At 42.9% G+C, this 25,284-nt stretch overlaps 1 protein-coding gene across 1 annotated transcript; it reads right to left on the reverse strand.

Annotated features, from left to right (window-relative positions):
• Nucleotides 1-2,410: 2,410 nt before the first annotated feature.
• LOC119657810 lies at nucleotides 2,411-12,642 on the reverse strand. Its single transcript, XM_038064917.1, has 2 exons — nucleotides 11,290-12,642; nucleotides 2,411-3,475 (listed from the first exon to the last, which is right to left on the reverse strand). Exons 1-2 carry the CDS (start codon nucleotides 12,529-12,531, stop codon nucleotides 2,555-2,557), a joined length of 2,163 nt encoding a protein of 720 aa, XP_037920845.1. The 5' UTR covers nucleotides 12,532-12,642; the 3' UTR covers nucleotides 2,411-2,554.
• Nucleotides 12,643-25,284: the final 12,642 nt, after the last annotated feature.

Here is a 25,284-nt window from a genome sequence, read left to right on the forward strand (position 1 = left end):
CAAATTGGTCTGAAAAATTTAAGGTGAAAAGGATCTTTTTTACCCGCTTTCCGAATAAAGACCACTCCACGCCCTTGGTATGTATCCCAGTGCTATTGTCCCCCTTACCACCCGCAGAAGAGACTCTAAGATGATTCCTAGGCCTCTCTGCATTAGTATTGGACAAATGCCATCTACTCCGGGTGATTTTAGTGGTTTAAAAGTTCCCACTACCCACCTTAGCCTAGCTTCTAAGCATACTTCTTTTGCTAGTTTCCAGTTCTCCTTTCTTCTCCTTTTATTCGTTGTTGGGGTGTCTGTGGCGTGCTGGTGTGCTGCTATCTTTGCACCAGCAGGAAGGACGCAAATGCCAGTCCAATCGGCATAGTTTTGAAAGTCAGCAATCAACCGTTCATTCATTCACTTGGAAAGTTATCATGTTTTGAGGATTTATGAATGAGTGGAAGTAGCAAGGACTGCAAGGGCTGCAAGGAATAATTCCGTACAGAAACTGTTAATTCCAGTGGCTCCATGAAATTCTATATTACGGTGGCTAGGACTTTCATCCGCGAAGAGCGAAATTTTCTTGGACATTGTATGGTCTGAAATATGGTGATGCGCTCCATATGCTTCTGCAGTTCCGCGTCATTAAGGATGAGTAGACAACCCCTAATGTCCTTGGCCGGCCTATCAAAGCACTTGTGGCAAAATACAAGCTCTATCGAGAGACTGTATACAGTTGCAAAATAGTTTGCGGCAGCTTCTCTTCCCTTGCCAAAGTGGTGCTCAGAGGTGGCGGTGAGGAAGACGGGGGGGCGGGGCAACCCTGTCGTCCAAACCAAAACCAAGTGGCCGAGGAGAACCTCCATTGTGGTGGCACACGGAGACGCTGTATTCACTTTGGTTTGCCGGCCGTGATTCAGTAGGCGAATGCTCCAAAGGCCTAATCAGGGCGATCAGACCAGAGTCTGTACGGGGACTTATCTGAAGTGGCAATTTGATCACGAAACCTTACCAGGGGTATACTGGTACCATGGGAACCGGGATAGCTCCTGGACTCTAATATTTCGGGTGAACTCCCGTTGTATGTGAGTACAGCTCGGTTATTTGCGGTTGGCCCCCCAGTGGGAGTTTCATGGGGGCTGTGGTTATGCTCAAGCGAGAAGAGACCTTCGGGCCTCGGCGTGGTGTTGGTTTCAACACGGGTGCCGTACTCCTTAGTTCGGTGGAGATTTAGGTAATTCTTGCATCCACCAGTATGAATGCTAAGCCATGCACTTGGTATAGACTGGTACCGTTGTTGCTTGTCTCAGCGGGGCTCCGATTGTGGTCACAAAATCAATCCGTGTCTTAAGAAGACCGTGGGAATAAGGCGCAGGACAGATGCTCAAAGTACAGACAAGGTGCACACTACGCTACACTAGTCGTTGTTTACCTCCGTAACAGAGCTGCAATGCATCGCGCTCTCTTGCTCGTCAACAAGCGTTTCAACGCCTTATGTTCATCACCCTTTCACATCTACTCAGGTTTTGGAACGTCCTTTTGGTATGTGGCGCAAAACTGTTGTATCAACTACTGGGCTTTTGGAAGTGCAAAGAATATCCAGGCGATCTCGCTCGAGTTGAGCGAGGGGAGCCTTCTGGGGATTTTGACAATGTTACGTAGAAAGACGAATATTCCAGAAGCAATCAGTAACCCTTTTTTGATAGCTAAAGGTCGAAGTCGGGCGCTCATTCCCTAGTGGAACCATTGTTAATGTTTCGGTGCCAAGAAAATGTGGAAGTCTGCAGATTGCTTGCATCAAATTTCTACTTTTAGTCTCCCTTTTATGAAAAGTATCAAACAAGGATCAGGATACCATTTTTTGGCATATTTTTCGGATAAAAGGAGCATTGGAATGGCCTCCCCCTATTCCAGGAGCTATATTATTTTTAAAGTCGTTGCCAACTGTGTGAGAACAAAATTTCTTCCAGGATGCAATTTGGACTTAACTCTTCTCCTTTCAGTCCCATTGAAGCCTTAATTGCCAAAATTGCAACACCTTCTTAGCAGATTACAGTCTTTGGACATCAACAGATAAGGGACCTGCGTTAATTTCTGGGCTTATACATAAAGTATTTGAGACCTGAAAAGCCCTCACCTTTTCAAAATATCCTTTTTTGAATGAGAAGACATCATTTGAGTTCTGATTTCCTTAAAATCAGGCTATGATCCCTCCTTGCACGACTTCTGTGAAACTCGCTTGTTACACATTTAATCCCTGTTCTGAAAGGACAAAAAAGTTATGACAAATCGATTCGCGCTGCATATTTAATACATTAAGTTTACAATAATTGTTCGTCGGTTACTGCCGTGAGATAACAATTGTTTCTATGCTTTGCGTACTATTTAAACCCCCTCAAGTATTGGATGTTAATCAAAACTAGAAATCTTTCACAATTTGAATTCATTTTCGCAAATTTATATCTGTATGGGCTAACAAAATTTGAGAAATGAATGAAATCTTAATGTCTCCATCAACAAACCTCATTCAACTGGTTTTAATTAAAAGTTTTCCAAAAAGATGTTAGAAAAACTATGATTCCTCCTCCTTAGGTGGAATCGACTTGTTATCAATTACCTCAGGAGGATTTTTAAGACTTGATATTTCAAAATCAGGCGCCTTTGACTCTCCACTTTTAGGACTCGATGATCGTTCACCTTCCTTGCCTGAATCTGTCGCTGGTACTTCTGTGAGTGGTGGTTCTGGATCCTTTTCTTCTTCAAGTTGAAAACTAGTTTTCTGAATGGAGCTCTTTAAATTTCCGTGAATTGGATTCATGCCGGCCGAGGGGCGACCTTGAGAAGGCTCTGGATTTCCAAGGGCTTCAGGGTTCTCTGATATCCGCGGGCTAGTATGAGTTTCAGTTACTTGGGCCTCCTGAACCTCCTGGATTTCCTGAGTCTCTGGAATATGTTCCATTTGATTGCCTTCATTATCTTGCTCGTCACTGTTAGCTTCAGCTACAAACGCCTGCTGTTCTAGAGTGAAACTTGAAGTTTTAGTAACTTCATCAATTAAGTTAGATTGCTTTTCAAGCTCTTGGATACGAATACTTTCGGAATATCTTCCTGAGTATCCACTCTTTGTACCCGATTGGGCAGACTGTCTTTTGTCAGTTATTTGTGATGCTCTTTTTGAGCTAATCATACTAAGCTTTCCCGGTTGGGGTGCTGTGCTCGTCGCAGATGCACTGCTTCCACATTCAGAAGGACCAGCAGATCCACAAGTTTGAGTATACCGGTTTACAAGACGAACCCGTTTCTTGCAAACATACTCAGATGAATTTGTTAATTCGTTATTCATTAGCTTTAAGCCTAGTATATCGATTCTTGGGCGCTCATCATTTGAGACCCCACATATTCCTTTAAGCGCAATTTGAACTACTGCATCGGAATCCGCAAGGTTTACTGCCCCTGCTATATCCTCCATACTATTGGGTGGTGTGGTCATTCCCTGAAATGTTGAAAACGTAGTATTGAAAATTTGTGCTTTAGTTGTCGGAATCCTGCTAATTACTACGATACTGGACAGGAGAAGAACTTTACGGTTGTGGATTGTATCTATTTCGCACCCACTCTGCAGAATTTATGATATCTTGGAATTCGAGATAATTTTTAACTTGGTTTGACGCTGTGGTGTCAGTTCTTATTGATAAGGGGGACAAGTTAAACTGCTTGCTCACTTGGCTGATGTAGCTATTGTGTTTGCCAAAAACATGGATGAACCCAATCGAGAGTTAAGTGAGAGATTTCAGCGAATAATAAATTGGGCACCTTCAGTTTTAGTTAAGACTTTTACCCTGAAATCGTTCAGCGACATAGCTAATCGCCTTTTGCGGATGCCGCTTTTAAACTGGTGCCGAAAGTGTGGAGAACCTCATGGACGACAAGGGGAGACAGGGATCTATTCTCTGCTATCATTGCTGGGACAAATTCTCCAAGAACTTTCATAAGCTCAGTGGCACCAGAGGGCGTAAAGCTCAAAATTGCCCGATGCAATGAGATTTAAAGGAGAGCATTAGCTCACATCTAGTTGCTGCGCATGGAGATGGATAAGGAAAAGCTCGTCCAATTTCTGCGTCTTCCAAATCCCGGATCTCCATGGATAACTGTGTGGTATTCAAGCTGGAGAACCCTAGATGAACAGATTTCCTCCCCCACATAAATAGAGACTACCGGCACGCAGTCGAAAAGGCGGACTACAGAGTACAGTTCGGAGCTATGAACACTAAGGTGAAAATATTCCGTTTAGCATATCCGGACGACTTGGACGCAGTCGACGCCGTCAACGAGTTCTTGAAGATAATGCAGATCGACAGTTCTGCGTGGAATGATGACTCTCCACCCAGGTAGATCATAATAATCGTTGGCGGAACAATCCATATTGGATCCGGGCCTTGAAGTGTGTTAGAGCACTTCATTCAAGACCGTAATGGTACACCACAGTAGACTGTAGTAGGCAATGTGGTCAGCATTGCGCAAATAGATCATGCTAGGCGGTAAAGCAGATAAATCTGCCACATACGATAGGAAGCCATGATCGTAATACAGAATTCCTAGATTGGGGGAGGCAGAATTATCAAAGGGCTCCAAAGTAAATATCACAATGTATTTCACAGAACAAGGGACATTGATTGCTTCCCTGTTTCCAGATTTGAATTTCAGCGACCTTACCGTGATCACACTGGAACAGGTGGGAACAGAAAACGTGTGCATATCTTCTCGACTTACATGGATCACAACCGATCAGCTCTACTAGAAACACTGCAACATCTGAGGTGCCTCATCGCAGTAGTCTGTTCACCAGAGGGAGTAAAACTGGAGAGTGTCCTTCGCAAATCACAGCTGCACAGATTTTAGCCTAAATTTCGCTGTAGAGTTCCCGTTCCCTCTCAGTGACCCTGGAAGGATCGATTGAAGGAAGTTTGGTAACTATCCCCAATGGTTACGTTGGGATGATAGACGATTTGGACTCAGCGCTTGATGCTTTGAAAAAGACATTCGAAAAGAAAGTCTCGTGCCCGGCGAAACAAGGTAAAAAACCTTGCGACTGTACTGACATGGAAGTGTGAACAGTTTCTTCAACAGCTGCTACAAACACAACTCCTAGTAGCTATACGAGGACTGTCCCAAGAGGTATAAGTGGATCATCAAAATGATCAAGTAGCGGTCCTAGCTGGATGATTGTCAGAACATCGAAATTCTCAGTTATATTCTAGCCAAGCAATATAAGAGCCTATCCATTCTTAAGAAGTTGGAAGGGTATTCCCCATCAGCGAGAAGGGTTGTAAGTCCTGTTTGGAGGCTTCAGTCATGTCTGATCATTAAATTGTAGACTTTCCGCATATAAATCTCCACGCGCAGACGTTGAGATACGTATCGCATTCCAGGAGACGCGCCCGGGTTTTTCATAGCGAAAGCAAGCAGGCTCGGTCATTAGTCCACGAAGGACTCTCCTTCTAAATGTTGCAGTCACTAGATCGCACATCCATCTCATCTAACCGATTGGCTAGCCAGGGCTCAACTCCCTTGGTGGACACAGTAGGCGTTCCGCTGGCAACTGTGAAGGGCGAAATCGATTTGCAATACTTAACCGTCACTAACTTCGAACGACAAGAGTTTCACCTGCACCAAGTCGGAGGGGATTGGGCTTCCTTTAAGAAGACACGATTGAGAGGGCTTTTGAGCCAAGGACAAGCAAATACGAACAGGGTTACGGCGTTTTACACGAAGTACTGGCCGTAAAAGGCCGTGGCATACCATACAATTTGCATTGCCGTAGCTACGGAGAGGAGGAGGCCCTTCCTCTACGATTGCTTAATTCTAGCTTGGGCCAGGCGGAGGACACTAAGTAATTAATTTTTTGATCCCCTTAAAAAGATCTCTAATTGCAAGATGTTAACGCTACGAGCCTGCTCTGAAGATCTAGGCCAGCTGGATTTTGATTTCCTAGCCCTTTCTACGGCGATCATGGTCTCAAGAGCGTGTTTTTTTACGCATTCGATGGTATCCATTGCTTATAGGCCGAACAGGGAATGCAGGTATACTTTCAGGAGAGTAGTTTAGCAAAAGGATGATTCACTGGGGCTGAAATCTGGTTGCTTAATCGTCACATAGTTAAAAAGATGGTCGGTGTAAAATGACTAAAAAGTCATTGCAAGTTAAGCCACCCTGATATGCTATTAGGGCAGGGTGTGCATGAGACATAGAGTCCGAAAGAAGTGGGGCTAGTCTTAAGTGTTAAAAACTACCGCGGCTAAAGTTTTGGAGGCGACTTTGACGCGAGTAAGACTTTTGCTAAAGCGAGGGGGTTTTTCAACTGGAAAGGGATGAAGAAAGATGTCCACCGACATGTGGTTAGGTGTTTGAAGCGCTAGAAGAATAAAAGACATTGCCAAATGAGAATGCGAGACCTCGAGAAGTAACGAGTACATTCTTTAAATGGCTGCCGGTTTGACGAGATTCGTTGATTTTGCAGCGATTCTTGTTCAGGATGATAATTAACTGTTACTCTTAACCATAGGCAAATATGGCGGACCAGAGGTAAATTTCACTGGTAGGATTTTCCAATTCTGGCGAAAGCTTCAGAATCTTGAGGAACTGCAATCGGCGGCAACTGTAACGCTGTAGAAAGGCAGCTTTCGACTCTAGGGAACTACTTGCGGTGTTTCGTGGATGATCCACTTCGGTACTTGGATGAATACCTCCGGGTTGGAGCTCATGGTTACAATAGCACACTGCATCCAGTATTGGGTCGCAAAAGAGGATTTTTTGCATGCGAAGAGGGTATCTAGGGAATATAACGAGACGATTAAGCCCATTCTGGTACACATTGGTGGTGGTGTCCTGCTGAGAGTTGCATGAAATCCCTATAAGCTGGATTCCATCATGGTTCTTTTGGGGTCATTCATGTCCATTCCTCTGAAAATGTATCTAGTCTTGAGAATGGAAGATTTCGAAAGGTTTACCTGAATAAAGTAAACGTTGCTATAAAATACGAGGGCTGATGCGAGATGTGGAGTCCTGCCTAAAACAGTACAACGATGGCTGGATGAGGTAGGTAGAGAAAGGAGGAAACTTCTCCTTGCGTTGGTGGAATCACTGGCTTTTTATTGCAACAAACAACGTTTCGTACTTGAGGATCGGTGCGTTTTCCGAGCGAATGATTCTGGCTTAACGTCGCGAAATGCTAGATGAAAGTGGGGCGTCCATATTGATCTGGTGGTTCAATTGCTGCCGGAGTGTACGCCAACTCCTGTGGTTTAATCACACAAGGCCTTTGTATGTATTGAGTGGACTAAGCAAACGGTGGCGAAGTTTGGGTCGGAGAGTAGTAGATGGAAAGCGATCACCACTGTTACTCGAAAGTTGCAAGGCTCAAACCTTTCAGCAATTAATATTATGCATCTTGTCATCGGGGAATTCTAGCCTGAGGAAATAAATAATGAGGAAATGCATCGGCATACGAGCTAGATACCGGTGGAAACGTATCAGAAAGCGCAAGTGAAGAGAATGTGCAACACATTAAGAAAGGATGAAAATGCTTTATCCAACGGAGGCCGGCGGGTGAATCGCCCTAAAACTACGGGGCGTGCAATAGTGGAGGAGGAATGCATACTTCTTGGAAAATTGTAGGAGGAGTGGAAGCAGATTACCTGGAACTGACGGTAGTGGAACAGATATGGTCGTTAGTAATATTTAACAGGTCGCTCATGATATGGAGAGTGGAGTCCGCGCAAGCAGTTGTGACCTCCCAGCTAGCATTACACCCCTAGGTAATAGCTTTGAGAAAATTGCTTGGCGAAGAGGAATCCGTCACCAGTACACGACAGGGCACACTGAGAGTCTCCAGGGCGTCCACAGTTCTCTGTCGATGTGGTGATGTTAGCAGCTCCAAGGTGATAGTTGTGGCGTGTGTCGGGAACCACCATTTTCAGGGTCCTGGTGAGTATTATAAGTAAAACACGTTGCCCCGTGCGAGTGCGGAATAAGCTAAGTACAATTCATAGGATTAGGGCAAGGGCTTTGTTCCCGAGTCTACACCAGCTGCACACGATACGCTGGTACCATTTTCAGAGAGAAAATGAAACTGAGGAGATAGTAGTGAGAAACAATCGGTAATGCGTTGTTCGCAACAGCGGCCAGCAATGGAAGCATCAAGGGCTGAAAATTTTGACGACATTACGGGAAGCGCGGCTAAATACAGAGGTAGTTATACAAAATGATGGGGCAGCCGGTGTGGTGGCGGCAGCCCTATCACTTCTTTTCCAGATAGAGGACCAAAGAAAATTGCTAAAGCTGGACAAATGGCTTTGAACGTATTCCAAATGGAAGCGCAGTCAGCTGGTCTTGTAACAGCCGAAAAAGAATGGCTTATCAGGGAATGCAAGGCAGCTGTGCATTCAGTGTACAAGCTTCCTCTAGGAAAACGTCGGCAAAGGCATGAACACGGGCTGATGCAGCTGGAGGAACGTCCAGACGACATTTCCTTATACTAGTGGACGTAGACATTAGAAAAGGTGCACGAAAAGTAGATGTAACCGTACTTACCACTGTTAACACGGTTAGCACCACACGAGCAGCAGATAATACGTTGCAGAGCGAGCCAGAGAAAAAAGGAAACGAATAAAACGTACCCTCGGGTAGTCTCCACGGCTCAAAAGAAAAAAGCGAAGAAGGGCAAGAGAAGAAAACACCGCCGGCTCAAAGTCGAAGCGGATAAGAATGCTTAAAAACTAATGGAAAAGTTGAGGAGAAGAAGGAGGACTCGACCTCCAGCTTTGTTCTTCAAACCGACGAATTAAACCCGAACACAGTTGCACCGAAAATGAAGGGTGGTGGAGTCCTCATTGAATTAGGCCGGAAGACAGCAAAGAAGGATATGTTCTGTGAGACGGTTGAGGTGCTATTGGAGGAGAAGACTCTGGTTTCGAGCCTAGCACCTATACGCCCTCTGTAAATCAGAAATATTAACTGACTCACCGAAAGACCGAATGGAAGACCAACATACACCGAAATGTAATTTGCTCACGATTTAGAAGCGCAGTTTACTCCGGAGGTAAAAGTTGATATATTGCTAATCAGCGATCAGTATCCAGCAGTATGGCATTTCGACTTATCGAGTTCTGTTGTCATCTGGGTTTGGGACAGCTTCTTGGTCAAGACCGGAAGTTATTTGGATTTCGTGTTTAAAGATAACGTTTTTGAACGTCTATCTAATGTCGAATGATCCGATGCCAGATTTTGGACGCGGTATGATGCAGTTTTAAACATCAGATCTACGCCAACGTTTCAGCGTTCAGGGTGCGATGATAGCAATTCCGACGTGATCTTCGCGTAGGAATCACCGGGGTCGTAGGTGGATGGACGACGAGCTGTGAAAGATTTCTCGGCAAAAGACTATTAACACATCGCACCGAAGTGGTCAAAGCTCCATATCGGTGTGCAGAAGCCTGGCAGAGGTAGAACTGCCCTGGAAGGCAATTCAGAGGTGGAGCTGATACTGCAGTAAATTCAGTTATGAACCTGATGACAACAGCCAGCAGGACTTGAACGCCCAGAAGGGGACACCGCCTTGATAAACGCTGTATCCTTTGGTAGACAGTAGAAATTGTCATGTAACGATAGGAGTGTCATAACGTCTGTCGTTTGGCAGCTCGAAAAGGACTTGAAGCCTCGTGACAAAGCACAGATCAGCTGAAAGAAAATTCGGAAGTGCGATGAGTGAAAGCAATACCCGCTGTTGGCAGAACTTAGTCGATGATATAAATGGAGAACCGTAGAGACTCAGTCCCTGTTTACTTAACGTGAAACAGAAGAACCGAATTATTGAGTCATTATTTCCTACTCATTTCGTACAGTTTCACGACAACGACATAGATGATGGCCCATCCTCCTTCATGAAACAGTGGGGGTGGCAATCCTTTTTACGAAAAACAATAAAAAGCCAGGAACCAACGGTATATTGGTAGAGATATACAAACATGGCGGGCATTTTTCCTCTTCGCTGGACCTGGAAAATGTTCGGAAAGTCCATTAGGAGTAGACTTGCAGAATCGATATGTACTGCCGCGGATTTATCTCCAAAACAGCGGTTTTAGAGCAGGGGGCCCCAAGGTGGATGAAGCGGTGCTTCTCGTAAGGTCTGATGTCAGAAATGCCTTTAATTCTGTGAGCTGGAAAGACACACTATGCAAACTAGAAGATTCATTCGATTTGTCGAGCTAGCGATTACGGATGTTACCCTGAGAGACCGCTCCCTGTTCAATCAGACGTCAGAGTGTCAGAGGTAGTCTAAATCACGTCGAAGCAGCATAGGGATCCATTCTAGGGCGGGACCTCTGGAATGCTGCTTACGATATTCCGCCAAGACTCGACTTGACAAAAGGGTTGCACCTGATCAGTTGTGCACATGATGATATGACATTTGTTGCTGGATACACTGTTGAATGCAAAGCAGACTTGGCATATCGATGAGACGCGTAAGGAGAATAACGCCGTATAAAGGAGAATATCGACACATGTCAATCGGAGAATTGATTATAGAATCAAAACCAACGGCTAAGTACTTTACATTGATACTCCACTTGAAGATGGTTTCCTTTGAACTAGGCGTAATGCTACAGCTGGAGTTTTGACCTTAAGTGGGCAAACAGCGAACATTAGAGGGGCAACATCTACCAGGAGGCGTCATCTTACGATAGCAGCGCAGTACATTTTATTCCCTCGACAGGGAGGTATGAGTTGGCGCCCTTAGCAAAGAGGTGTAAGGTAAGAGAAAAGGACCTTGTGGGTGGCCTCTGCCTATCGCTTAAAACTATTTTCAAGCGCAAAAGAGAAACTCAAGCGAAGTAGTTGTTGGGGAGGGACGACAGCATTCACTAAATGAGTAGCAGCGCTCTTGGGAAAATGGCTCAACAGGCAAATTAATACGCAGCTCAAAGATCCATGGCTGACCCGAAGGCATGGTGAGATTAACCATTTGCATAACCAGCTTCTCAGTGGGTATGCGAATTTTCAGTGTTACCAGGACATTATTGGGAAGGTACTCTTCGATCCCCCCAACACCAATCACACTTCTTTCTTGTGAAAGAATTCGTCAACTGCTTTGTTTAAATGTAAGGGAACTCTTGCCGGACAACATTGCCAAAGCCAGATGCAATGTTCCGCATCACCTAAGTTCAACCCAAGAAAATGTAAAAAGCGAAAATGTTAATGAAGTTTCGAATCAGGAGTACTGTGTAAAGAGGTCCCGCAAAACAAACTTACGTTTGGCCTTCGCCGAGAATGATCACTTGTGTATTCTTCATCCCGTTGAGAACCATCTAATTTGTTATTACAATCACAGATATGAGACCTCTGAACTGATCTTCGCACAGGCTTCTGGATGGATTTTTGTTTAGATCTGCGTTTACCATTAGAAAGTACCGACTGGCTTGATTTCCTGGGAGACTTATGGTATTCGTCAAATTCGTCTTCCTCCCCCTCCCCTGCCAGGGCATCTAAGCGTGTGTTTTTGAGAACTCGGCCTATCATATCATAAGCCAACTTATAAAGCATTTTCGGGAGAGCGTCTTCAAATGTCGTTTCTGCTGAGCGTGGGAACTGCGATCCTCTCATCGCATAAATGGCGTTTTTCATCGGCTGAGAATTATAGTAGAGATCATTATTCTCCATAAAAAGAATGCTTCTTCCCTTCGAATCACGATATGCTGCAGGTGACTGTTTTAAGCAGCCACAACATTGACAGGATACTTGTTGATAAGGACTATTAACGGGATTTATCGCCGGATTATCTTGTCCAAATTGATTTGGATATCTGGTTTTCGGTGAACAGTTGTAGCAATGGACTTTATTCAGGGCATAATTGTCATTACCCTGCATTGTAGGTCGTTTAAGTTGCACCCGTTCTAAATAGCCTTTATAGGCTTCTTGGATCCTCTTTCCAGCCAGTTCGAGTTCTGATTTCGACGCTCCTGCTTTCGAATAAGCTATTATGGTTCGCTGAGCTGCGGCCTGCCAATCCGCTTGGGAATAATAGCCTGGATTGTACTTTCTCAAGCTCTGTTTGTGATAAAACGCACGAAATGCACACTTCACGACTGTTGCGGTCAATTTCGCTTCCGCATCTGTCATATAACAATCATTTTTTAGATTCGTCAATAATTCGTCTTTGCGTAAATGCCTGGTTTTACAAGCTATGAGTCCAGGGTTACCCTGGGCCTTCTCATCAAAGTTCAGGAATGAATTTGTGATGCTTGAAACGGCCTGATTGGCTTTTCTTTGGTCGACCCCACAGATTGTTAGAATTTTGGCTATAGTTGACGAAATATCAAGGACGTTATCCAATATTTTAGCAGGCGCTTTTACATTAGAGTTTCTTTGCATCTCGCCAGCACCGCCCGATAGGTATGAATTATCCTCCTTGGGCGGCCACGGCCCTAATTCGTCTAGCCTTTGGGAATAGTCGTTACCACATTTCACTATGGGTGTGTTCTGAGAAACTTGCATTTAAAACTGATCCCCGCACAATGAATTTGAACAATCTGTAAAAGAAATCAACAAACAATTAATGAAAGAGTTCACAACAAGATTTTTAGACGATCAACATTCATATATTTTTAAAAATAACCGCTGGGTGCTTAGTTTGCCATTCAATTCGATTTGCATATTCAGCTACTTTTCAATATATTGTACAGTGGTGGCATATCGTTGTTATTCGACGTTAGGGAGGACCGAAAAAAAATCAAAATGCGGGAAGCACACATTAAATCAACGATATTTATATAATACACGGTACCGCTCTGTACCATTTATGAAGATGATGTGCAACTTGACTGCGGACCTAAGAAAAGGAAACCCCTTACCTCCCTTCATTCTACTCTAGCGTTCACGTGGTGGACCTGTTTACCCTAATCGGAGATTATATGACAACATCCCTCTATATTAGACCCCGGTGGAAACGTTGGAAACTTTCGTTTATGGACCTGGTTCTAATAGAACCTTGCTCGGACTTCATATGGTGAAGTACGGTCTTGGTTGAACTGGCTAGTCATGCGGATATCGGCTGCTTTTTCAATCAGTAGCAAAGTAATCTCGGCCAACAATGCATTCAAGCGGGGCAACGACACTGGACTTAACGTCTCCCGCAGTTGCTGCTGTCTCTGTAGAACTTCTTCTTCCACTCAACTGTAAATCCCGCGAAATTGGGATATTTCCCCGTAAATGGTAGGAAGGGATCATCAAGATTTCAACATTGCAACAACTAGAAGGGTATCTGCGCCATATCTACCGTTACAACGAAACGTGTTAAAGAACTCCTCCAACGCTTGAAAGACTGCACTAATCACTTGACAACATTGCGAATCAGTTTAGAACAATCGGCACGGATTCTTGGATTTCCGCTTCAATTAAGGTCCAAAAACGGACGGTACAAGGCTGGACCTTTTTACCGATTTTATTTCTTCTTCTTATGGTGACGTTTTTATGCTACATTGTCCAGAGGGCATGAAGGACTTCAATGGTGATGCTTAGGCGTGATTTACGTACCCCATTGAAGGGTGAACAGCTAGTAGTTTTTAACATCATCATCATTAACGGGGCAGTCACCGGTATCCGGAGGATTCTTCTCCCAAACGCGACCAAGAACTCGCAATTTTTCTTGCTAAAAGCCCAAGTTTCCGCGGAGTATGCGATTCAATGTTGTTGGTTAGTTGGTTTTGGTTTTGGTTGCCACCATATATTTTGCTTTGCTTTTATTAATGTGCAGCCCAAAATCTCGACGGGACCAGTAGCTAGGTGGACTTAAAGAGGATGGTTACCCTCACATTTACCTCAGCATCACAGATCACTTTTTCCAGGGCCAGGTTAAAGAGAACGTATGATAGGTCTCAGACCCACATCAAATGACACTGGTCAAACGAGAAGAATAAAGATAGGAGACTACAAATTTGAGACCGTTGATAATTTCTCCTATCTACGGATCGAAACTACCACAATTTTGCAGTACCAGACATTCCCAATATCCTTGCCTACCATCAGATGAGCCATGTTATTGTACAAATGAATAACATAGAAATTCTGACCTGCTTCCCTGGGCAAGGAATCCCTATTTTGAAGTTTAATCATCCAGTACTCTAGCCGCGGCTGCAAACTCCTTACCTGTTTAACACTGTAATTTCTGAACGACTCGGAATATCGGAAAATCCATGTGCCCACATATTCTCCACTATATATAGATACAATGCATGCAAAAGAAAATCGATTTTTCCAACCCGACACACGGGATGACCCTTTTAATTCCATATGCGCGTTTAGATCTACCTTCAGTGCAAAATACAGTTGAATTGAAACTGAATTTATTCAAATTCCAAACCCAAAATCCATTTCGGTCAACAGCGTTCACTACTGAGGCTTCTTAATGTATTTCAAGCAAAAACAGTAATTAAGTCTGAACAGCCTGAACGCCATTGGCTTTTTACATTTTTGTTAATTTTTCAACACCGAAGATACTTGAACCACCATTATTCCAATGTCATCGTTCCAAATTACCTTTGCAATTACTGCAGATGCAAATTTTACGTCATGAATGTTTTGGCCGATTATCTTATTAATGTTTGGAGATCTCCTTCAAATTCAAAGTGTCGTCCTTCTTCTCTGACATGTCACTCTCCTGTACCTCACCGCCTACCTTCAGCCTTATTAGATAAAGGTTTTAATTGTCGGACCTTTCTCCTCAATAGATTCACGCCACTTCTATCCGGCTCTTCTCAAGAGGTAACAAATCCTTTCCGCTTCTATCCTATCCTTGCGGCTTCCATAACCTCAACGATTTCTTAAGGGATCTCTATCCTTTTCGGTTGCACCCTATGCGCGTGCATCGGGTCGTGCACCCGGTTGCGAGGAGTTTTCCTTTGCCCTCTGCTTTGCTTCTGAATACTTTCCACAGACGTGAGTGGAGACCCTCATAAGCTTGTTCGTCTCCATCTTTGCGGCTTTGGGAAGGCAGGCGGATAGCATGTGTGCCTGTGGTATATCATCATTGGAAATTTACGGGCTATGGTCCTGAGATATTCTACCGTGTTCTCTGTTGCATAATTTGTGATCGGACTTTCGACTGCTACACATCTGATCGGCGATGAGGTCCTCAATTATTTCCTCCGTCCCACGACGCCATCATAGCTAACGCCAGGTCCCCTGACTTATATCTCCACCCCTGATCTACCTGAGGATTTCAGAAGATTGATGTAAAGGTTTCATTTGTTCTTTTTACAAAAACAGATGGCAAACTCTGCTACGAGGCCTCTACAGAGATATCATTGTTATCTACATTGTGTAATGTGCTGTCGAAAATCATCGAAAAATGATCAATAGAAGTAACTACTTCTGCTTATAAGGTACTCCAGAACCAGTAAATGGACTCATGCAAGAGAAGCTCATCAATGGTACAATCTTGTCTAATTCCAAGGATGACAAAAGCGAAATCTCATGGAAGATCAGTAGATGATAAGGGAAAAAGGATGAAAGAGTGAGAAGAAAGGGTAATCCAGCCAAGATTCACCAAGAAAAGAGCTCTGATTCCGAGGAACTGTTTTTCATACAGCCTGGAGCTGGGAAAGTTTAACTGCCCGAATCAAGCAAAGAGGGGAAACCACTAGGGAATCAATAGGCGTCTAACATGAAAAAAAATCGTTTTGACTACCCCAACAAATGGAGTTAAAAGTTAGGAAAAGAAAAACATGCACCTCAAGTGAATAAGTCGGCAAGGGAAATAAAAACGGTGAATGGATCGAGGTCGTGAATAAAAAGAGGAAGAAGAAAGGATGGTCTTTCCCAGTGAAATACTCAACCATTGTTGTAATAGTCAACTGGCCAGCTTTCGATCGACTTGCTACCGAGTTACACTAACAACTCAGAGGGCAGTATGTATGAACGTTAAGGAGTAACCCTATAAGAAAGCCCACAAGAACTTCACGCTATCCTTCCAACGGAGCAGGGGAATGATTTAAAGAGCTCTGTTTGGAGGCGGATGTAAACCCGTAGGGACGCGCCAATGGAACTCTTACAGGACGATTCAAGGGTTGGTCACCGCCGCAGTTCAATTGCCTTAGCCTCTGTTTGAAAATCATCCAGGGGTTATTTCCACAGCAAAAAGGCGGTAGAATAGGCAATGATAAAGCCCAGGTCCAGAAGGAATAAAGAGTAAGGCCTTGAAGTTTACCGTAAAATACGGACAGGACTTGTCCTCTGAGTTGATCAAATCGTACGTCTCCGACGAGATCTTTTCTGCATGATGGTAGCGACAGAAGCTTTAACTACTTCCTAAGGCTGCTAAACCGCCGGGTGAATCACCTTCCTATAGATCCATAAGTTTCTTTAACACAATTTACTATAAATCGGTCTCGGTTATCGAGAGTCAAGGAAGCCTTTCAGATGGGTTTCGTAAAGTCAGATCAACCTAAAATTGATAGACCAGTAGCTTCCTCAAAACTACAATTTTTATTTTTCGGTGTAGATATATATTTCAAGAGCAACTTACCCCCTCGTCAGGGGATACGGATGAAGGGAGGAGGATCTACACTGAAAAATAAAAATTGTAGTTTGGAGGAAGCTACTGGTCTATTAATTTTAGGCTAGACTACAAATAGCAGACAATATCTAATCTGCCAGATCAACCGTTGATGTCATCAAAGTGGTTACTAATTTGGCCACAAATGCAATTCACGGAAAGGGTGTTACCAGCAAATATTGCCCGGTGGTGACCCAGGACGTAAGAAATTCATTTAATTCGAAAGTGTCTAATACAGATTATTATTCCGACTTTTATCGTTGATAGCTATTTACGGGAGCGGAGGTGCTGGTGTGACACTGATGATGAACAAAAGGAGGGCGTTATCGGAGGAAAGGACTGAAATGGAAATGGAACGTGGTGAAAAAAATTACGCTTCCATTAGAATGATGTCCCTTCCAAGCCAGCCATCAAATGCTTAGGAATTATGATAGCCCTATGAGTGTATTCTGCCCTCAGGACCATCTAAGATGATAGCCCCAAAGATGTGTTATGCCTTCAAGATAATCTCAAATGATGAGGCATGCGTCATTTCGATGCCGATTGACATTTTGACAGACGAGATTAGAAACCTATATAACGTCAGGTCCACCTATGTTTTATCGCAGGTTAAAAACGCCGAAAGGGAGAAATCTATTAGTAGATGAAAACAGCAATGGGATCATTTTGAAAAGGGTCATTGTACACATAAGTTCTTGCTTACCATGGGCAGATCAATTATACTCTCACCCAGCTTCTCATCTGATTGCCCAAACTACGGTGTGATATCTTCCAAATTCTAGGACTCATTTAAAGAACGAGAAACCCAGACGAAACTGTAGGTGAAATGCTACCACTGGAAAATTTTATCTGAAGAATTTTAGCATGCTTAGAGGTTTGGAATACGACTCCAGGAATCAAGGATATAGTAAGAAAAGCGGTAGAAACGCTCGGTTACGAACGCCAAGCATAAAAAAGGTGACTAAGCTTAAGTGAGCTAGGTTCGTCCAGAGATGTAATACCCTAATTATGGATCCACCGAACAGAGGACTCAAGTCGGAAGTGGATTTAATGGATAAAACTCCCAAACTTAGGCGTGTCCAAGCCAGAGCCTTTCGACGATTTCTACCTCCTTAGAAAATAGACAGACGGACAGAGAGATTTGAATAAACCTTCGAAAATGTGTGTGGGAAACCAAAGTTCATAATATACCAATCTCTGATTTGGCTTGTCCTGTGCTATGGCAGCATGACTTGGACGATGAAGCACACCGCAGAACAAAAAATCATTCCTTTCGAAAATCAATTTCTTAGGCGATTGAGATAGAAGAATAAGTGAGTAATACCGGCTCTTGTCGGAGAGTGGAGAGTATCAAACTATATCACGCTCAGGGGATGGATCCACCTCCACCTACTCCACTTCAAAATCTACGTAAGACAGATTGGGCCGCGTACAAAATACTACTGAATGCCCGAGTTACGATCCCTAGGAGGCGCATCAATTGTTGGAATTGAGAAAACAATCCAGATGATCACAACTAGCATGAGAGTAGCTTTCGACGAGCGTCAAATACGATGGTGGAACTAGGATTTGGCGAGAACGACAACTCTAAAGTCTGATTCAGCCGCTTACTGGATTCGGTACAAAGAGGATCGAAAAGCTCTAAAGAAGAGTATAAGTTAGTGGTTTCCCCGAAAACGAGTGAAATAAGCATTTAACTTGTTCCATGGATACAAGTCTGCAGGTCCGTGTCAACTTTACTGTAGGCAACATGCCTGCCAGAAAGAAAAATTCACGGAGACGGCACTCCCTGAACATACGGCCAATATTGAGAAGGCGATGTCCGATAAAGAATACGCCTTAGGCGCATTTATCGACATCGAAGACGCCTTCAATCATGCCGCATTGGTGGCGATTTGTAACGCGGCAAAACAACATGGAATCGATCTGAGGTTAACCAGTTGGTTCCTTCACATGCTAGAGTGGAGAAAGATCCACATGTTGGTCGGGCAGAAGCCTATTGAGGCACGGTGTCTTAGGGGTTGCCCCTCTGTTCTCTATTAGGGCACAAAGATCTCGCACAACCATTTGCGGACCTAGCCGTGATAATTATCGGCAAGTTTCGGGCAAAGTATGTGACCACCTGAATGCAATACTCCATGTAATCCACAGTTGTTACCTCCACGACTCACGGTGAACGCAAGAAAGACTGGGCTAGTTATGTTCACTATGAATGTCAGGTGGGGCAGCTCCACGCTACACACCTTCGCAGGGGCGAAAATCCAGTTAGTACAAACAGCCAAATATTTAGGAGAACATAAAAGTTAACGTGGAAGTACCATATCCAAGAACAATACCAGAAATTCTGCAGATTGCTCTGGTGCTGTAAGACTGCGATAGGTTAAACCTGGGGAGTTTCACCAGAGCGGATTCACTGGATATATACAGTGACTCAAAGTCAAAATGATCCACCCGGTATAAAGTAGTTAAAATGTGTTGTACTGATTGAAAATAAGTAAATCATGAACTACTATAAATAAAAAAATGTTGCTTAAGATGAACTCGTTTACTTTTAAGTTTGTAAAAAATAAAAAATTTATTTCATTTATAAATATAATAACATAAACATAAAAATGCATAATTCCTAGTCAAAGTGAAAATGATCCATTAAAATAAAAAAGGTAAAAACAAAGTAAATTCAAAATTTTTTTTAGCTAATTAATATTTAGTATGAAGCCCTTTAGCCACCCTAACAGCTGACAGTCTTCTTGGCATTGACTCAACAAGTTTTTTTGTGAATTCTGATGGAATTTTTGCCCATTCCTCCAAAATAACCTGCTTTAAGTGATTTCGGCTAGATATTCTATGTTGCCTGATTCGATCGTCTAGAAAGTCCCACTCAGATCTGGTGATTGTGGTGGAGTTTCGATAACCTTAGGACAATTGTAGAGCATCCATTCGTGAATGAGAAACGATTTGTGTTTGGGGTCGTTATCTTGGTAAAACTGGAAATTCCCTTCAAGACCCAAATTTCTGGCACTGGCATGTAAATTGTCCTTTAGAATTTGAAGGTACATAAATTTGTCCATATTGCCGTCTATGACATAAATATTTCCGACCTCATTGGCTGCCATGCAACCCCAAACCATTACTGAACCGCCCCCATGTTTTACGCTCGCTTGTAAATTTTTCAAATTTAAGTCTTCATTCTTCTTTCTCCATACTCGAACTTTTCCGTCGGATCCAAAAACATTAAATTTGCTCTCATCTGCAAAGATAACGTTGTTCCAGAATTCTGGACCGTGTGAATAGTAACGATTTGCAAATTCTAGCCGGCGTTGCTTATTTTTTGGACTAATTAACGGCTTTATTCGAGGGGCTCTGTTGTTAAATCCAAGATTTCTCAAAACGATTCGGATTGTTTCGTCGCAGACCTTGATACCTAAATGCTTTTCAATTTCTACACGTATTTTTGGTGCACTTAGTTTAGGATTGTCTCGAACCAAATTTAAAATCCATCGTTCGTCACGCTCGGAAAAAGCTTTTTTAGGACTTATACGAACTTTATTACTGATGCGATTTTCTCTAAATCGCTCAATTATATGTTGTACAGTTGAAGGACTTTTATTAACAATATTCGCTATCGCTCTTTTACTTTTTCCAAGCATAAAATGATGGATCACTATCTCCCGCTCTTCGTACGTGACTGCACTCAGCGAAGGGCTATAGTCAACTGCACAGTTGCACAGCTACGCATTTTAACAGTACATCACAAAAGTTTAGTACCAAGTTCATTGGAATAAGTTGCCTGGATCATTTTCACTTTGACCCCATATTCGGACCAATGACAAATATTAACAAGTAACTGCAAAGAAAATACACTAATTTCAAATATATCTTGAGTATTTATTACTAACATATCAAGAATTATTATTACGTTGAAATAAATTCATTTGTATTAACTATACTTTAATCTAACTCGACTAAAGTCATTTTCAATGGGTGGATCATTTTCACTTTGACTGTACATTCATAATAAAACCCATTTTGATGTATGTGTGCATCGTTTAGTGGCCGAGACTGAACTTTGCTAACAAGTAAAAGTAACGACCATATTCCAAGATATATGACATTTTATTGGCAGCAGAAAAATGTTTGCAACAAAAAATTAAGGGGCGCATCATTCGAACCTGTTCCGACAGTCGGGCAGAATTATCAGCACTAAGTAGCAATGACATATCAAGCCAGTTGGTGTGGAGTTGCTACCAGATGCTTCTGAAACTTGGCCGACTGAACGAAACATTCCTGATGTGGTTGCCAGGGTACTCAAACGTTGTTGGTAATGAGGAAGCTGACAGGCTGGCCTGCCAAGGTTTTGAATCCGCAATGGTGGGGCCAGAACCAGCTTTTGGCATGCGGGCATCTATTGTGAAGTCTACTCTGAAGGGGGAAATGATAAAAACTCACGTAGCCGAATGGAGAAATTTGAACTTCTGCCAGCAGGCAAAAATCTTTCTAAAGGAACCCGGGGCAGCTAGAGTGGCATGTTTGCTGTCCCTTAACAAGTGGGACATGAAAACCCTAGTAGGGCTTTTAACAGAACACTGCTCCGTAAACTAGAACATTGAAAAAATCGGAGTTGTGGTCCTGGTCGTATACAGTCAATGCGAGGAGGAAGGAGGGACAGCCCTGCACTTCGAATGCAGCGCCCCGGCTTCCTTGCACCTTAAACGCAGATACTTTAGTAAACCTTTCTTCAACGAAAGGTCTGCGCCTCTGGAGAATGTTCTCAAATTCGCGGAAGCCTGAGAACGCTGTCAGCGAGAACCCGATGAATTGTCGATCTCCGGGGATAGTACAATCGCCCTAGAGAAAGGTCTGAGTGATTGGAGCTGCGGCTCCCCCAACTAAACTAAACTAACTAAATATTACTACTCATATTAAGATTCTAAAGCTCCAGTGGACAGGTCACGTAGAGTGTAAGGACGCCAGGATTGGCAGGCAACTACTCAAAGACAAGGTGGTAGGTGGATAACCACCTTGAAAAGCCTGAAACAAATGACAACACAAGTTACACGCTGCTCGGTTCCTGACATTAGAGGACGCAGTCGCTCAACGACCATATCACCATAGAAGAAAAAAAAAATAAAAACTGATTGAAATTTGAATCAGACTCATACTCAAACTCATGGATGAAAACTGCTTACAAGATTCCTCGAACAAAACACAGCCATCGGCCTCCAATTCTAGGTGCCTTCAACTTAAAAAAAGCCGTTGTTTGTGGAAAATTTACCTCAGAGCATATTGAGTAGATTCAGATGGAAACATATAATTTCCAGGAATATCTGAAATTTGATGTTCAAAATAATTTGATCAAGGCTTCTTGGGAGGCTTACATCAGTCCACTCTTTTTTGGCAGTCATCTTGAACTAAAACCCATACGCCCCAAGTTCCGGCTCACTATCAATTCCTCGTTCCGTATTAACTCCCAACTGATAAGTAGGAGGTAAATCAACTAATAATAAACAATTCAGTCTATTTCGATAAGAATCCAATTAACCCCGCGCAATAATTCTGCGAATCCACTCAGCCGAATATAAACACATCATTTCCAAGGAAAAAAGAAATTTCTTCCGAGTTACTGTAGTCCTTACAGAAATGACATCTCCTGGGATTACAAGGAGAATCTTCAAATTTATTAGATGCCAAGAATCCCGCCAGGCACTCGTATACCTTTCCGAATACACATGCTCCTAGGAATAGAAATATTAACATGATATCTCGCGCTGTGTTTTTCCAGGAATCAAATTCACTCAAGTCGTTTGTTCACTGTCATCAAGAAAATAAATTTCATTTATTTTCCTTAGCAGGCAGGAGCTAATATTTGCAAGGATACGCGAAAGCAACACAATGAGAGCGAAAGCGTACTAACAACTCAAAACGGAACGGCGGAAAAGTAAATACATATTACATTTCTAATTACGAATTGGTCTGTTCCACGGTAATATGTTTTCCAGGCGGAATGAGTTTTATGAGAATCATTTCATTTTCGAAATTGAATTCTATTCGGGAAATATTAAATATTCCGAAAAACCTTGTAAAAATCACAGAAAATTCCGGAAACTGGGAAAGAAGACTTAGAATGGTGTGGAGCGAGTTTTGAAGCCTTAGGGGGTATGAGAATGAGATCAAACGTTTAAGTAGTGACGGGGATAATTATGGGAGAAACAGGGGTGGAAGTTGGGCTTACAATTGAAAACAACCATTTATCATCAGCCCTCGTTCTTGATAAAACTCCAAATATCATAAGTTATGTAAATAGATTGATGTGTTAAAAACAAGCTTTTATCAGGTACAAATATAATAAGACCAAAGTGAAAGAAAGGGGAACACCTGCCTCCCTTATTCAAATGGGCTTCAAAAGAAGCGTTTTTGCTCAAGGATAATTCCTTTAAAATCCAAGCTGTATTCCCTGAATTAATTACTTCTGTTGGTCTAGCATATTAAGTTGGAGGAACTCTTAACTTTCATTTTTATTCAGGAACACCACAACGAGGCAAATTCTAAGTAACGATTGTGGGAAATTGGACTGGGAGAAGATGCAGCTAAAAAGAAGAGTCGCTAATGAAAAAATGCCTGGACAGGTAAGAAATATTAGGTTGTTGCATATGAAATGAGCGTTTTGGCAATCAAGTGAAGCTAGTTGGAATTCTGGTGTATCAAACCACCACTAGTTGGCGCTGTTGATGTTGAATATTGAAGTATACTCCTACATTTAATCAAGGAGTCATTTCAGTTTTGACCATCGTTGGGATAACAGGGAATAGAAAGGAAAACAAGAATGGAAAAGAGCCAAGAACGTATACTTTTTCTGTATGAATTCAAACTCGGTCATAAAGCGGCGGAGATGACCGAGAACATTAACAGCGCATTTGAAGAACCGAACGAACCACACGGCGGTAGTTCGAAAAATTCTGGTCAGGCGACGTAAACCTTGAAAGTGAGCCACGTGGACATCCAGGACCATCGATTGACAACGACGAGCTGCGTTTGTTAGTCGAATCTGACACACGTCAGTCTGTGAGGGACATTGCAGAGAAACTGGCCGTACACTATTCGACAGTTTCCCGGCACTTGCAACAACTTGGAAAGGTGAAAAAGCTCGACAAAAGGGTTTCGCATGCCCTTACGGAGCAAAACATGGCGCTTCGAATGGAAATTTGCAGTTCTTTACTCTCCCGCAACAGAAGCCATCCCTTTTTCCGCAGGATAGTGACATGTGATGAAAAGTGGATATTATACGACAGTCGCCGCCGATCAGCAGATAGCTAGATGCTGATGAGCCACCGAAGCATATGCCGATACCGAGCCTCCATCCGAAGAAGGTAATGGTGACTGTTTGCTGGTCTACAGATAGAGTTATCCACTAATCTTTCTTGGCACCTGGAGAAGCGATAAAAGCACAGAAATATTGTGCCAAACTCGAGGAAATGCAACAAAAATTGGATATTCAACGGCCGAGATTGGTTAACAGAGATGAAATAATACTCCTTCATGACAATGCACGACCTTATGAATCCAGAACAACGGTTCGAAAGTTGAACGAATTGCAGTATGAGACTCTGCCTCATCCACCATATTCACCGGACCTTTCTCCAACCGATTACCACTTTTTTAAGCATTTAGATCATTTTTTGGCGGAATAACAATTGAGGAATGAAGGAGGAATTTATTTACCCCTGAAAATTTGTCTTTTACAAAACTGGCATACATGCTCTTTTATCTCGCTGAGAGAAGTGTTTTGAATCGACTGGCATCTATTTTGATTAATTAAATAAATTTTTGTAAGCTTTACAGTCGTTTCAAATTATAGTACCAAATCGGCCATTTCATGTACAACAACTTAATACGTTGGACTAGTGGCGTCGCACGTTTTGATCACGTCAGAAATGAGGATATCCGCGATCGTTATGGGGTCGCACCGATCGTGGAAAAGTTACAAGAGAGGCGTCTTCGATGGTAGGGTCACGCAATCCGTGCTAACGAGAATTAACTTGCCAAGATTGGTCTAAACAACGGTGGCTTGATACGCTGGATGGGAATTTAAAAGCCTCGAGATTGCACCCAGATCAGGCATTCGATAGAGCCAAATGGCGAAACCAATCACGACGAGCCGACCCCGCTTGTGAACGGGACAAATGCTGAAAAAAAGAAGAAGAATGCATATTACGCGAGGCAATAAACGTATTAACTCGACCCTTCAAGTATGAAAGGTTTTGTGTATTTGTTTTATAAAACCTTTGGGTGGACATTTGCCCCATTGGATTCTACTACGTAATAGCAATATGCATACATTATATCCACTTTCGCATGACACTGACATTCAAAATCTTGAATTTGCACAGAAGCGACATTTTTGACCTATTGTAATTTTGTTAGCAATAGTGCGCTATAGTACTATTATTAACTTTATTTGATCAGATACCGGTGTGGAGGGTATTTCGGAGCCTAGGCAGCCTCCTGATTTCCTCCTGATCGGAAAGTACTAACCGATCATAGGAAGGATACCCAGAACAAAAAACCAAAAGACTGGTTGGCAGTCACTGCACCCTAGGCACATACCCACGCACCAGTTACTGACAAAGTTGGTACAGAAACCATCTGTATTGCCCTGTAAGCGGACTTTCCCCCCGCCCGTGTCAGTGGGCTGCCCATGT

Source organism: Hermetia illucens, chromosome 1 (genome assembly GCF_905115235.1).
Source record: "Hermetia illucens chromosome 1, iHerIll2.2.curated.20191125, whole genome shotgun sequence".
NCBI lineage: Eukaryota > Metazoa > Arthropoda > Insecta > Diptera > Stratiomyidae > Hermetia > Hermetia illucens.

Coding starts and splice junctions, on each gene's coding strand:
- LOC119657810 (XM_038064917.1), bottom strand. CDS start 12,531: ATGCAAGTTTCTCAGAACACACCCATAGTGAAATGTGGTAACGACTAT. Junction 3,476..11,289: donor ATTCTCGGCGAAGGCCAAAC/GTAAGTTTGTTT, acceptor TCAACATTTCAG/GGAATGACCACACCACCCAA.